General features: G+C 44.1%; 1 protein-coding gene across 4 annotated transcripts; it reads right to left on the bottom strand.

Annotated features, from left to right (window-relative positions):
- Window positions 1-541: 541 nt before the first annotated feature.
- LOC139386529 (histone-binding protein N1/N2-like) lies at window positions 542-11,677 on the bottom strand. 4 transcript variants are annotated; one of them, XM_071132141.1, is made up of 15 exons: window positions 11,561-11,671; window positions 11,144-11,257; window positions 10,953-11,033; window positions 10,711-10,814; window positions 10,384-10,488; window positions 10,150-10,287; window positions 10,034-10,056; window positions 9,847-9,938; window positions 9,605-9,678; window positions 9,291-9,479; window positions 1,672-1,841; window positions 1,453-1,518; window positions 1,280-1,357; window positions 1,091-1,203; window positions 544-695 (listed from the first exon to the last, which is right to left on the bottom strand). In XM_071132141.1, the coding sequence occupies exons 2-15, from the start codon at window positions 11,248-11,250 to the stop codon at window positions 689-691; spliced, it is 1,347 nt and encodes a 448-aa protein (XP_070988242.1). In that variant the 5' UTR covers window positions 11,251-11,257; window positions 11,561-11,671; the 3' UTR covers window positions 544-688. The 4 variants fall into 4 exon arrangements, with proteins under 4 accessions (XP_070988240.1, XP_070988242.1, XP_070988239.1 ...); XM_071132139.1 differs by having other exon boundaries at window positions 542-695; window positions 10,150-10,488; window positions 11,561-11,677; XM_071132138.1 differs by lacking the exon at window positions 544-695 and having other exon boundaries at window positions 955-1,203; window positions 10,150-10,488.
- Window positions 11,678-15,608: the final 3,931 nt, after the last annotated feature.

Here is a 15,608-nt window from a genome sequence, read left to right on the forward strand (position 1 = left end):
GCTCAATCGGAGAGAACCTTCATTTTAACAGATCTACTGCTATACGGATTGAATCCAGCTGCTTAACAGTACACAAACCTGACAGTCAATAGTTCCCAGTTTCTCGACAAACCATGCAGACTTGTTACCACTAAGCCAGAGACTTAAGCCTAGATTCAATCAGTGCGGTTGAAATTTAAAGGCAATATCCCTGCGTTCGGAGCCTGCACTCACAGTAAACCCTGCATGTCGGCTCAACCGGAATTTACCTTAATTTCAACCACACTGTACTTCAGCGATAGGGATTGAAATGAGCCATTAGGGGTTTAGCATTGTGCATCCGACACTAGTGTGACCGTCTGCTCCTTTGCCAAAGTGTCTCACCAACCCAGTCATCAGTGAATTCAGCTGGGATGACCACAGCCAGGATATCTATTCTATAAGCATACATGTTTAGAGTACTCCACTGATCAAGGCGAGGAGGAACTGGGACAGTAGTTTGTTTTTCCAAGAGGCGAGTCTTCTTGAAGTCTCTTTACACAAATCAAAGCTGACAAATTGATCAAGTAGGTAGTCTTTAATGATCTGGTACAAAACCTTACAAATATGAAAAATCAGAGGCACACAATAGGAAGATGACACATTTACAACTTGATCTGCAGTAGGACGATGTGATGACAATCAGGAATTGGCATAAGTCACCAGGGCTTCACTGGCTGCAGGGGGAAACATGAGAATAATCACAATGAATGCATCACTGAAGTCACAAAAAGCCACACATGCTATTGAATGTGAAACGAGCAGAAGGTGATCTACTTCATACATGTAAAAAAAGAAAAAGTTGAGTAGTACATGTCGTCTTGGGCTCCTGAGTGGCGCAGCGGTCTCAGTGCTAGAGGCATCACTACAGACCCTGGTTCGCTTCCAGGCTGCATCACAACTGGCTGTGATTTGGAGTCCCATAGGACGGTGCACAATTGGCCCAGCATGGTTAGGGTTTGGCCAGGGTTGGCCATCATTGTAAATCAGACTGTTCTAAACGGACTTGCCTAGTTAAAGGATAAATAAATAGTCACTTACTTGCAGTGGAAAACATATACTCCATACATACCGTTCAACCTCCATTTTGTCTTTGACACCGTTGTCTCTGTTGCTGTTAACTTGAGTCTCCTGTTTAACCTTTTTAGAGTCGTTCTCCTTTACTGGACTGTCTCCCGGTTTCCTCTGTTAAACAATACAAAAATGTGTTTGTGGATACTGGGGGGGTGGATCTGGACGCAAATAGTTTCACTTCACTGACCTTTTTTCTGACCAGGTGTGAGATGTCAGAGGCAGGAGACTTTGAGGGGGCGTTTCCGTATGTGGATCTGACTTGAATCTGAGTGAGAGGAGGACACACCGACATATCCCTTAGAATACGTTGTTTAAAGGACAACAAATAAAGCTGACTAAAATCATGAGGCGCAGGCTTACTATAGATGCTGACGCCCCTCCGTTTTGAGAACTTCCACTCGGAGTTGGAAACGCTGAACCACCTGCCTGAAAAATAAACCAAAAACAACGAAGTGGAATCAAACTTCAAGCTCGACGTATTGCATAAATTCAAACCTTAATTAAGAGAGCCTAAAAAAGTAAGTGGGCTAGGACTGGGTCAATCACTGGTTAGAGCCACCATCTCAATCCCCTTCTCACCAGTGTCTCCTGCACCACAGCCTCTGCTGCAATAGCGGCAGCCATTTTCTGTCCCAAGGTGGCGTCCTCAACCTTCTCCTGGATCTCTGGCAGCAGAGCCTTCAGCTCCTCCATCTCCTTTCTCTCCTCAGGGGCCACCTCTGGCCCCCCTGCCTTCTCCAGCACCTTGGCTGGGAGACAAACGATACAAGGGTGTTACAAGGTAGAAGAGTAACATTTTCCAAGAATAAAACCAGCAGCCACCAACCGGCCGTCTTTTGCTGTTGGAGGTAGGTGCACTTGATTCAGAAGTGCTCCCATTTTGAACCATTGCATTTGTCGAGGAGAGCGGTGGCTAAATCAACTATGTCTTCTGCCCTGGCCAATCGAATAGCTCAAATCACCATTCCTACTGCTTCCATGACCGTACAGCAAAGTTTGAAACTAGCCTATGTGAGATTTCATAACTTTTGAAACCATGACCAGAGAGAGAGACAGAATACCGCAAAGAGCTGATCTTTCAAATTAATAACACGCTTCACCTTACTTCCACTCACGCTGTAGCTGCAATGAATGAGTAGCCAACTACCGATAAGCCTGCATCGTGTCCATTTTAATATCCAGGAATATTTCACTTTCTCTGGTCATAGGAACATGAATTTGTGCATGAGGCAGAAATAATGAGGTGCCACTCAAGCTTCGCCATCAGGTGGAAGACTATCCCCTCTGGTCAGTCTCACCGGAGGAAAGGAGAGAACAGGGACCGGGAGAGGTGAACCCTCCGCTGTTCTCTCCCTCCATAGACTGACCATCAGATTTACATTTATGCTCAGCTGTGCCTCGCAAGTTATACAACTGATCTATTTTGTTATCAAAGCTAGAGTTGTGAAATATATGATCTGAGAATAACATTGGCAGGCCAGGCATATAGCTAATATGCTGTGATAATGTATTAGGCCTACTGCACACATCTCATTCCTACAGAACTGGTTTTATTAGATTAATGTTGCATAGACTTTTTAAATCCTATTTATACATACACATATAGAGACACACTACCACCGTTCAAAAGTTTGGGATCACTTAGAAACAGTGAAGAGGCGACTCCAGGATGCTGGCCTTCTAGGCAGAGTTGCATAGAAAAATACATCGCAGGCCAATAAAAATAAAAGATTAAGATGGGCAAAAGAAGACAGACACTGGACTGAAGAACTCTGCCTAGAAGGCCAGCATCCCAGAGTCACCTCTTCACTGTTGACGTTGAGACTGGTGTTTTGCAGTAACTACTTAATGAAGCTGCCAGTTGAGGACTTGTGAGGCGTCGGCTTCTCCCAAAAAAGGTCCAGTTGCCAGGACCACGAATATAAATTCCATCTAGACACCATTGCCCTAGAGCACACAAAAAAACGACACATTCCTTGGCCTAAACATCAGTTTAGGCCAAGGAATCAGCAAGTCGGTTACGACATCTACTTTGTGCATGACAAGTCATTTTTCAACAATTGTTTACAGGCAGTTTATTTCAAGTGGGTCAGAAGTTTACACAAAGTTGACTGTGCCTTTAATTAAACAGCTTGGAAAATTCCAGACAATTATGGCATGGCTTTAGAAGCTTCTGATAGGCTAATTGACAATTTGAGTCAATTAGAGGTGTACCTGTGGATGTATTTCAAGGCCTACCTTCAAACTCAGTGCCTCTTTGCTTGACATCATGGGAAAATCAAAATAAATCAACCAAGACCTCAGAAAACAAAATTGTAGACCTCCACAAGTCTGGTTCATCCTTGGGAGCAATTTCCAAATGCCTGAAGGTACCACGTTCATCTGTACAAACAATAGTACGCAAGTTTAAACACCATGGGACCACGCAGCCGTCATACCGCTCCGGAAGGAGACGCGTTCGTTCTCCTAGAGATTAACGTACTTTGTTCTGGGATTAATTTCCACTTTCCGCACCAACAGCGAAGGACCTTGTGAAGATTCTGGAGGAAACGGGGACAAAAGTATCTATATCCACAGTAAAACGAGTCCTATATTGACAAGCTGAAAGGCCGCTCAGCAAGGAAGAAGCCACTGCTCCAAAACCGCCATAAAAAAGCCAGACTACGGTTTGAAACTGCACATGGGGACAAAGATTGGAGAAATGTCCTCTGATCTGATGAAACAAAAATAGAACTGTTTGGCCATTATGACCATCGCTATGGTTGGAGGAAAAAGGGGGAGGCTTGCAAGCCAAAGAACACCATCCCAACTGTGAAGCACGGGGTGGCAGCATCATGTTGTGGGGGTGCTTTGCTGCAGGAGGGACTGGTGCACTTCACAAAATAGATAGCATCATGAGGCAGGAAAATTGTGTGGATATATTGAAGCAACATCTCAAGACATCAGTCAGGAAGTTAAAGCTTGGTCGCAAATGGGTCTTCCAAAAGGAAAATGAACTAGACACTGGGGCCTCCCCTCCCACTCCTCATATTCTGGTTAGAACCAGTTTGTGCTGTTCTGTGAAGGGAGTAGTACACAGCTTTGTATGAGATCTTGGCAATTTCTCGCATGGAATAGCATTCATTTCTCAGAACAAGAATAGACTGACAAGTTACAGAAGAAAGTTATTCGTTTCTGGACTTTGAGCCTGTAATCGAACCCACAAATGCTGATGCTTCAGATACTCAACTAGTCTAAAGAAGGCCAGTGTTATTGCTTCTTTAATTAGCACAAGTTTTCAGCTGTGCTAACATAATTGCAAAAGGCTTTTCTAATGATCAATTAGCCTTTTAAAATGATACACTTGGATTAGCTAACACAACATGCCATTGGAACACAGGAGTGATGGTTGCTGATAATGGGCCTCTGTACGCCTATGTAGACATTACATAAAAAATCTGCCGTTTCCAACAACAATAGTAATTTACAAAACTAACCACATCTACACTATTTCTGATCAATATGATGTTATTTTAAATTAACAAAAAAGTGCTTTTCTTTCAAAAGCAAGGAAACTTCTAAATGACCCTAAACTTTTGAACGGTAGTGTGCACGCGACACACACACCAAAAAAAGAAACAGCCCATTTTCAGGACCCTGTCTTTCAAAGAAAATTCTTAAAACTCCAAATAACTTCACAGATCTTCATTGTAAAGGGTTTAAACACTTTCCCATGTTTGTTAATTGAACCATAAACAATTAATGAACATGCACTTGTGGAACGGTCGATAAGACACCAACAGCTTAGACGGTAGGCAATTAAGGTCACAGTTATGAAAACTTAGGACACTAAAGATGCCTTTCTACTGACTCAAAAACACCAAAAGAAAGATGCCCAGGGTTCCTGTTTAAGGTTGACTGATGATTTTTCAACACCGATACAGATTGGAGGACCAAAAAAAGCCGATAAAGATTAATCGGCCGAGATTATTTATATATATACTGCTCAAAAAATAAAGGGAACACTAAAATAACACATCCTAGATCTGAATGAATGAAATATTCTTATTAAATACTTTTTTCTTTACATAGTTGAATGTGCTGGCAACAAAATCACACAAAAATGAATCAATGGAAATCAAATTTATCAACCCATGGAGGTCTGAATTTGGAGTCACACTCAAAATTAAAGTGGAAAACCACACTACAGGCTGATCCAACTTTGATGTAATGTCCTTAAAACAAGTCAAAATGAGGCTCAGTAGTGTGTGTGGCCTCCACGTGCCTGTATGACCTCCCTACAACGCCTGGGCATGCTCCTGATGAGGTGGCGGATGGTCTCCTGAGGGATCTCCTCCCAGACCTGGACTAAAGCATCCGCCAACTCCTGGACAGTCTGTGGTGCAACGTGGCGTTGGTGGATGGAGCGAGACATGATGTCCCAGATGTGCTCAATTGAATTCAGGTCTGAGGAACGGGCGGGCCAGTCCATAGCATCAATGCCTTCCTCTTGCAGGAACTGCTGACACTCCAGCCACATGAGGTCTAGCATTAGGAGGAACCCAGGGCCAACCGCACCAGCATATGGTCTCACAAGGGGTCTGAGAATCTCATCTCGGTACCTAATGGCAGTCAGGCTACCTCTGGCGAGCACATGGAGGCCCCCCAAAGAAATGCCACCCCACACCATGACTGACCCACCACCAAACCGGTCATGCTGGAGGATGTTGCAGGCAGCCGAACGTTCTCCACGGCGTCTCCAGACTCTGTCACGTCTGTCACATGTGCTCAGTGTGAACCTGCTTTCATCTGTGAAGAGCACAGGGCGCCAGTGGCGAATTTTCAAATCTTGGTGTTCTCTGGCAAATGCCAAACGTCCTGCACGGTGTTGGGCTGTAAGCACAACCCCCACCTGTGGACGTCGGGCCCTCATACCACCCTCATGGAGTCTGTTTCTGACCGTTTGAGCAGACACATGCACATTTGTGGCCTGCTGGAGGTCATTTTGCAGGGCTCTGGCAGTGCTCCTCCTTACAAAGGCGGAGGTAGCGGTCCTGCTGCTGGGTTGTTACCCGCCTACGGCCTCCTCCACGTCTCCTGATGTACTGGCCTGTCTCCTGGTAGCGCCTCCATGCTCTGGACACTACGCTGACAGACACAGCAAACCTTCTTGCCACAGCTCGCATTGATGTGCCATCCTGGATGAGCTGCACTACCTGAGCCACTTGTGTGGGTTGTAGACTCCGTCTCATGCTACCACTAGAGTGAAAGCACCGCCAGCATTCAAAAGTGACCAAAACATCAGCCAGGAAGCATAGGAACTGAGAAGTGGTCTGTGGTCCCCATCTGCAGAACCACTCCTTTGTTGGGGGTGACTTACTAATTGCCTATAATTTCCACCTGTTTTTCTATTCCATTTGTACAACAGCATATGACATTTATTGTCAATCAGTGTTGCTTCCTAAGTGGACAGTTTGATTTGACATGGAGTTACATTGTGTTGTTTAAGTGTTCCCTTCAATTTTTTTGTGCAGTGTATATATGACAATTACAACAATACTGAATGAACACTTATTTTAACTTAATATAATACATTAATAAAATCAATTTAGTCTCAAATAAATAATGAAACATGTTCAATTTGGTTTAAATAATGCAAAAACAAAGTGTTAGAAGTTAAAGTGCAATATGTGCCATGTAAAAAAGCTAACGTTTAAGTTCTTTGCTCAGAATATGAGAACATATGAAAGCTGGTGGTTCCTTTTAACGCGAGTCTTCAATATTTCCAGGTAAGACGTTTTAGGTCGTAGTTATTATAGGACTATTTCTCTCTATACCATTTGTATTTCATATACCTTTGACTATTGGATGTTCTAATAGGTACTTTAGTATTGCCAGCCTAATCTCGGGAGTTGATAGGCGTGAAGTCATAAACAGTGCAATGCTTGAAGCATTGCGAAGAGCTGCTGACAAACGCAGTAAAGTGCTGTTTGAATGAATGCTTATGAGCCTGCTGCTGCCTACCACTGCTCAGTCAGACTGCTCTATCAAATCATAGACTTAATTATAATATAATAACACACAGAAATACGAGCCTTAGGTCATTAATATGGTAAAATCCGGAAACTATCATTTCGAAAACAAAGTGTTTATTCTTTCACAGTGCAATACGGAACCGTTCCGCATTTCATCTAACCGGTGGCATTCACAAGTCCAAATAATGCTGTTACATTGCACAACCTTCAATGTTATATCATAATTATGTAAAATCCTGGCAAATGAATTACGGTCTGTTAGGAAGAAATGGTCTTCACACAGTTTGCAACGAGCCAGGCGGCTCAAACTGCTGCATATACCCTGACTCTGCTTGCACAGAACGCAAGAGAAGTGAGAAGTGACAAGTTCCCTAGTTAAAATAAATTCATGTTAATATTGCCTGTTAACTAAATATGCAGGTTTAAAAATATATAATTGTGTATTGATTTTAAGAAAGGCATTGATGTTTATGTACGCATTGGTGCATCGACAGTGCTTTTTTCGCAAATGTGCTTGTTAAATCACCCGTTTGGCAAAGTAGGCTGTGATTCAATGATAAAAGAACAGGCACCGCATCAATTATATGCAACGCAGGACAAGCTAGATAAACTAGTAATAGACCATGTGTAGTTAACTAGTGATTATCTTAAGTTTTTTTATAAGATAAGTCTAATGCTAGCTAGCACCTTACCTTGGCTCCTTGCTGCACTCGCATAACAGGTAGTCAGCCTACCACGCAGTCTCCTCACGGAGTGCAATGTAATCAGCCATAATCGGTGTTCAAAAATGCCTATTACCGATTGTTATGAAAATTTGGAAATCTGCCCTAATTAATCAGCCACTCCGATTAGTCGGTCGACCTCTAGTTCCTGCTCATCTCAGTGAACGAGTCTTAGGCATGCTGCAAGGAGGCATGAGGACTGCAGATGAGGCCAAGGCAATAAATTGCAACGTCCGTACTGTGAGACGCCTAAGACAGCGCTACAGGGAAACAGGACGGACAGATGATCGTCCTCGCAGTGGCAGACCATGTGTAACAACACCTGCACAGGTTCAGTACATCCGAACATCACACCTGCGGGACAGATACAAGACGGCAACAACTGCCGAGTTACACCAGGAACGCACAATCGCTCCATCAGTGCTCAGACCGTCCCCAATAAGCTGAGAGAGGCTGGACTGAAGGCTTGTAGGCCTGTTGTAAGGCAGGTCCTCACCAGACATCACCGGCAACAATGTCGCCTATGGTCACAAACCCACCGTTGCTGGGCCAGAGGACCAGACAGGACTGGCAAAAGTGCTCTTCACTGACGAGTCCCGGTTTTGTCTCACCAGGGGTGATGGTCGGATTCGCATTTATCGTCGAAGGAATGAGCATTATACCGAGGTCTGTACTCTGGAGCGGGATCGATTTGGAGGTGGAGGGTCCGTCATGGTCTGGGGCGGTGTGTCAGAGCATCATTGGACTGAGCTTGTTGTCATTGCAGGCAATCTCAACGCTGTGCGTTACAGGAAGACATCCATCTCCCTGACGTGGTACCCTTCCTACAGGCTCATCCTGACATGACCCTCCAGCATGACAATGCCATACTGCTCGTTCTGTGAGTGATTTCCTGCAAGACAGGAATGTTAGTGTTCTGCCATAGCCAGCGAAGAGCCCGGATCTCAATCCCATTGAGCGCGTCTGGGACCTGTTAGATCGGAGGGTGAGGGCTAGGGCCATTCCCACCAGAAATGTCCAGAAACTTGCAGGTGCCTTGGTGGAAGAGTGGGGTAACATCTCACAGCAAGAACTGGCAAATCTGATGCAGTCCATGAGGAAGAGATGCGCTGCATTACTTAATGCAGCTGGTGGCCACCAGATATTGACTGTTATTTTTTATTTTGACCCCCCTTTTGTTCAGGGACACATTATTCCATTTCTGTTAGTCACATGTCTGTGGAACTTGTTCAGTTTGTCTCAGTTGTTCAATCTTATGTACATACAAATATTTGCATATGTTAAGTTTGCTGAAAATAAACGCAGTTGACAGTGAGGACGTTCCTTTTTTTGCTTAGATATAGTAGATCTTTGCTTGCTTTTTGACTGCGAAAGTAATCTCTACTCAGAAAAGGTTGGTTACCACTGATCTAAACAATTCATTTCGAAATGAGAATCTCACTGATCACATTCACCTCCTCACCTAGTCTGCTCTTGATAACCCTAGCAGAGTGGTTGAAGTGTTCGATGGCCTGGCTGTACTGGCAGTCAGAGCAGAGGGTGAGGCCCAGCTGGTAGTGAGTCTCGGCCAGCAGGCGGCTGTCTGAGGCCAGGTGCTTCAGCTGTAGGGACAGGCACTCCAGGAAGTCATCCACCGCCTGGCTGTAATTGCCTGGGGAGGAAATCGAACAGGTAGTTAGGAACACACCTCACAGAAGCACAATGTAGGAGCCAACCCCATATCAATCCATACAAAAATGGGCCAACCCAAAGTACCAGCGGTGGTTGAGAAAGTACCTGATTCAGCCGCTACTTCTCCCAGATTCAGATGGGCCTGGGCTGCCAGGAGCTGGTCCTCCTTACCCTCTTTCCTTCAATAGAACACAAACAAACTCAGGCTCTCAAACTGTTAAGTCTGTCTCATATGCATCAATCCAACGGCTCAAATTGATTTGTTGGAATAGACTTGAGCACGTACACAACAACTGGAGGATAGCAGGGTAAAACAGGGACGAGTGGGTATTTATTTCCTACCGTACCTTTTGTAGATGACCTTCGCCACCTCCAGCATCTCCCAAGCTAACTGCAGGTTGCCCACTTCCTCATCATCACTGTCCTCCGGTATGTCCTCCTGAGGTCAAACGGTAATCGAATGTTAACTTACTGACTTTACAACAGCTAAACCATCGGCAGGAACACATAGGTCAGTAGTAGATGAAGTATCACCTTTTCTTCCCCATCCTCACCATCTGAAACATTGACAGAAGTGTGTGTGAGTGCATGACATTTATTTTATTGCATCAAAGATATTGTGTAAACATTATGACGGGTTTGCCTCAAACCTCCATCCTCCTCTTCTGGGTTGTCTGATGATTCTTTAGTCTCAGCTTTGTCACCCTTCTTCTCTCCGATTACTTTCTCCTCGCCGTTCGTGGTGTCAGAACCGTTAACATGGCCGTTCATAGTCTGTCCCTCCTCGCCTCCTCCAGTCTCCTCCACTGTGTTCTTATCTGAATCCTCGCCGTTCGTGGTGTCAGAACCGTTAACATGGCCATTCATAGTCTGTCCCTCCTCACCTCCTCCAGTCTCCTCCACTGTGTTCTTATCTGAATCCTCGCCGTTCTTCTCTTCTTCTGCCATGGCATCATAGACCTGAACTCTGAGGTCATCCCTGGTCTTCTCTGTGATAATAACAAAAAGGTATATTGAGAAGCGTGTAATATATATTTTTTAAACAGGTAAGTGACTACCACATTATACCGCATTATCTGATATACAGCATTAGCTGCATTATCAGAGAGATCAACAACCACTAGGCCAAATTGTATACTTTTTTTCAACATGACCGCTGTACCTTTAGGCAAGCATCAACTACATGTGGCTTAACAATGCAAAATGCTTACCATCAACATTGTCTGTGCTTTCAATGTTGGAGTCTTTGGGCTTCTCCTCTTCCTCTTCTTCTGGAACCCCTGTCAGAGCGTTCCCCAAGACGCCATTCTCCATCCTGCGACACAATGACAACATTACATTTAAGTCTTAGTTACAACTGTAACAGCAGTGGTTCTGAGACCAAAATACTGTTTACGACCAGCATTCAGTGGGGTACATCACTAAAATACTGTGAAGGACAGTGAACACCTACCTAGCAAGCTCTAAGAGAGCTTTACCACACAGGAAGAAAGCCTCCCCACACTCATCTGCTGTGTCACCATACCTTTTGGCTCTGGGAGAAAAAAAAAGCTAAAGTTATTTATTAATAAATGAATAAGTAATCGCGAATAATTTTACAGACCAATTCTTTCAGTGTGTCACTTGACTTCCACCCCTACTCACAACATCCCGCAGGCTTCTTGAAGGTAGTTGACCGCTGATACCACGTCCCCCATGACAAGATGTCTCTTCCCTGTGCCAATGAGTTTGTTTGCCTCCTCCATAACCATTTTGCAACTAGAAGAAAACATTGATAACCAAGTCATTTTTGCTGTCTGTTAATGTCGGCACTAACAAAGTGGCTATCTAGCTACAGTGGAAACAATATTCAACTGTCTTGAATAAAGACCCGTAGCGAGCTAACGAATCATGCATTCGTTTACGAACGCAATAACTAACGTTAAGCGGTGAAATTTGGTGGTTGCAACTCCACTTTTAGCTTCTCATCTCAGTAACGTTAGCGCGTTTTCGCAAACCCTGTTCAGTGATACTTTCCTGGTCATGATCATTAAACACATCTTATGGTAAACATGTACATACCGTGGATGCGAGTAGCTATAAAAGTCTATCAGAAGAAACAAGGAAAAACAAGCACAGCTCTCTCGGTCTAATTGTTCCAAAAATGGCGCCAAATGTGCTAATCATTTCCTGTCAACTTCTTCTTGGAGAAGACGCGGGAGAAAAATTAAAGTTGCAGTGACACATTTTTATATCCGTCGAATACTGGGGGGGACTCAGTCCAACTGGAAGGGAGGTCCGGAGTGAAAACGTTTGGTAACCCCTGGTTTAATTTACATGGGAGAAAGTATGGTGACAAAAGCCAGTAGCAAAGCAAATGATTTGTGCATTTACCAGTAAGAAAGTATCAGTGTGATACTGTTCTACTTTGCCTACAAGTGGGGATTTAGAAGTCTCTCCATCTCACATCACCTCTGATCAAAGGAACCCTCAATGATACTGCCTCTTTGAGCCCTTCACAATGGCACCTGTCATGCAATAATTTGATTGAACTCCAGTATGCATGAGATGCAAGCCTCGGGTCTTAATCAAGGACGTAGAGATCAGAGCAGATGAAGGTTCAAAACAACTCAGAAGTGTTCTTTCACCACACCACACATTTCTCTCAAGATGCATTTAGTCAGCTCGGTTCACTTCACAAAATGTTAATACTAGTTGTCCTAATGGAACCAATAAAGTTGTATTGAATTGAATTAAATCAGAGACATCAGCTCTGTCAGGCCTGTATGCGCCTGTCCAAGATCCACCCAGAGAGAGCTGACAGGTGTGAAGGCCCTTGTAAATAACTTGCTGCTCTTGCTCTGTCCAGGGAGATGAGAGAGAGCAGCCCTGCTGTCAGTGCCTGCTGTGAGGTGAGCTCTAGTATCAACCCCCTCACTGAAGAACCCCTGCTAGCTCCCCTGTTACAGCCTTGTCAAGGCAGGCCTGGACATGACAGCCAATCACAGGGCAGGCCTGGAAATAACAACCAATCACAGGGCAGGCCTGGACATGACACCGCCAATCAGGCTCACAGTGAGACCCATCACACCAATTTGGTCATACATCTTCATCAACACAATACTTCTATTCTAATACCCTGTGTCCTATGAATTGTAGAATGCAAATGTGTATTGTGAATTGTAAATGTAATTGAAATGTAAATGTGTATTGTTAATTGTAAATGTAATTGAAATGAAAATGTGTATTGTTAATTGTAAATGTAATTGAAATGTAAATGTGAATTATGTGTCCTATGGTCACCTGTGCTAGATAGTGTGGGGGTAGACAGTGCCTGGGAAGTCTTTAAATGTACATTCCTTGATGTGGTGAATGTGATGGCTCCCATTAGACGGGTCAGGGTAAAGCAGAGATCTAGCCCTTGGATTAATCATGAGATTCTAGAATCTATCCAAGCAAGGAATAAGGCCTTTAAAAAATGTAAGAACTCTCAAGAGCCGCCTGATTTTGTCCTATATAAACGCCACAGAAATTAAGCACAGAGCAGGATGGATGAAGCTAAGAGGGGTTACTTTGCTGAGAAAACAATTGAGAACAAAAATGACCCTAAAAAGCTTTGGAAATCATTTAAGAAACTAGGCTGTAGTAGTATTACCAAAAATAAACTAAACAGTATTGGATTGAACATCAGGGGGGGAGATGATATATGAAAAAGCAGAGGTTGCCAATGAATTCAACTATTTTTTTACTTATGTTGCCAGCAAGCTGGTTAGCAAGCTGCCCACCAGTTCTGGTTTGTATGGAAGCAAAGGAGTCAAGAAGTATTATGTAGGCCTCCCGGGTGGCGCAGTGGTTAAGGGCGCTGTACTGCAGCGCCAGCTGTGCCATCAGAGTCCCTGGGTTTGCGCCCAGGCTCTGTCGTACCCGGCCGCGACCGGGAGGTCCGTGGGGCGACGCACAATTGGCCTAGTGTCGTCTGGGTTAGGGAGGGCTTGGTCGGTAGGGATGTCCTTGTCTCATCGTGCACCAGCAACTCCTGTGGTGCGCGCTAACCAAGGTTGCCAGGTGCACGGTGTAGCTTCCGACACATTGGTGCGGCTGGCTTCCGGGTTGGATGCGCGCTGTGTTAAGAAGCAGTGCGGCTGGTTGGGTTGTGTATCGGAGGACGCATGACTTTCAACCTTCGTCTCTCCCGAGCCCGTACGGGAGTTGTAGCGATGAGACAAGATAGTAGCTACTACAACAAAAATTCAAAAAAAAAAAGAAGTATGTAGAGTTAGGGGTTCAGCCAAACTCTTTTTCTTTTGCAAAGGTAGCAACAGCCAAAATAGTCAGTATGCTGGCAGAGCTTAAATGCTCCAAAACCACAGACCTGGATAATATTCCTGCAAGGTTTCTTATAGATTCTGCTGAGCAAATTGGCCCTTGTAGTACGCATATCGTTAATCTCTCTCTTGAACAATGTACCTTTCCCAGGGACATGAAACAAGCTAAAGTTATACTTCTGTATAAGAAGGGGATAAAGTCTGACCCTGGGAATTATAGGCCTGTATATATCCTCTGTGTAACATCAAAGATCCTGGAGAGAGTTGTACATGAGCAAATGTATGAATATGTTAACAAACAGGGTCTAATGTATGATTTTCAGTCGGGTTTTAGAAAAAGATACTCCACTGATTCATGTCTACTTTACTTGACTAACTTCATCAGGAAAGATGAAGGAAATCTCTGTGGAATGGTACTGCTTGACCTACAGAAGGCCTTTGATACAGTTAACCACTGTCTCCTAATCTCCAAACTGGAGGCACTGGGGTTAAGCAGTATCCCTCTAGGAAGGGTAAAGTCCTATTTATCAGGAAGGGAGCACGTAGTAGAGGCTAATGGTTCACTGTCTCAGGCAAAAGCAATGAGTTGTGGCGTTCAACAGGGGAGCGTGTTTGGGCCTCTACTGTTTTTATTGTATATTAACAATACAAAAGATGCTTGTTCTTGCAGTCTTTTTCTTTATACGGATGACTCTACACTTCTGGTGTCTCACAAAAGTAAAAATGTTGGAGAGCATACTTAGCACAGAGCTGCCTAACATTAGCAAATGGCTTGGAGATAATAAGCTATCTCTGCACTTTGGGAAAACTGAGGCAATTATTTTTGGATCCAGACCTAAATTGAGTAGGTCCTCTGAAATCAGTGTGGAATAATGGGGTGGGGTGCTGACTACGAAAACCTCTGTTAGCTACTTGGGATGTATCCTTGATGGAAGCTTGGGAGGTGTGAGCATGGCCAATAAAGTGCTAGGGAAGGTTAATGCCAGGACTAAGTTTTTGTCTAGAAAGTCCAAGCTGATTGATAAGGACTCCATGAAAGTGCTTGCTACTGCCCTCATTCAATGCCATTTTGACTATGCTAGTACTTCCTGGTTTGGGGGTGTATCTAAACTAATAAAGGGGAAGCTCCAGATAGCCAAGAATAAGCTGATCAGGGTAGTATTGAAGGTGGCAGGAGCTAGGCAGGAGCTGATGTCAGGGCTGACATAGGCAGGAGCTGCTTTCAGGAACTTAACTGGCTGCCTGTTGAGGCTAGGGTGTCCCAGATTAGACTAGGTTTGGTTTACAGGAGTATTTATGGTCCTGCGCCCAGATATCTAAGTGATTAGTTTCCTCGTGTTAGATATGCACACAATCACAACACCAGATCAGGTGTTGCTGATGTGTGCTTATACAGGTTCAGGAGTAATGCTGGGAAAGGAACTTTCTTGTATACTGGAGCCTCAGAATGGAATGAGTTGCCTCATCCCATAAAATAAACGTCCTCTCTGGGCAGCTTTAAAAATAAAGTAAAAATATGGTGGATGTCTTCTGTACCCATATGAATAACCCCTATGATGTAACTGGAATGATGAGATAGATGTTCTTCTTCTATGTATTTGTTTTATTATTTCACTGCCATACTGTGTTCGATCTTGTCTAGCCATCTTGTCTCAAGAGGACCACAATGGAAATAAGTGTCACGCCCTGACCTTAGAGAGCCTTGTTTATTCTCTATTTCGTTAGGTCAGGGTGTGACTTGGGTGGGCAAATCTATGTTTCTATTTATTTGTTGGCCTAGTATGGTTCCCAATCAGAGGCAGCTG

The sequence above is a fragment of the Oncorhynchus clarkii genome, chromosome 28, assembly GCF_045791955.1.
Source record: "Oncorhynchus clarkii lewisi isolate Uvic-CL-2024 chromosome 28, UVic_Ocla_1.0, whole genome shotgun sequence".
Lineage (NCBI taxonomy): Eukaryota > Metazoa > Chordata > Actinopteri > Salmoniformes > Salmonidae > Oncorhynchus > Oncorhynchus clarkii.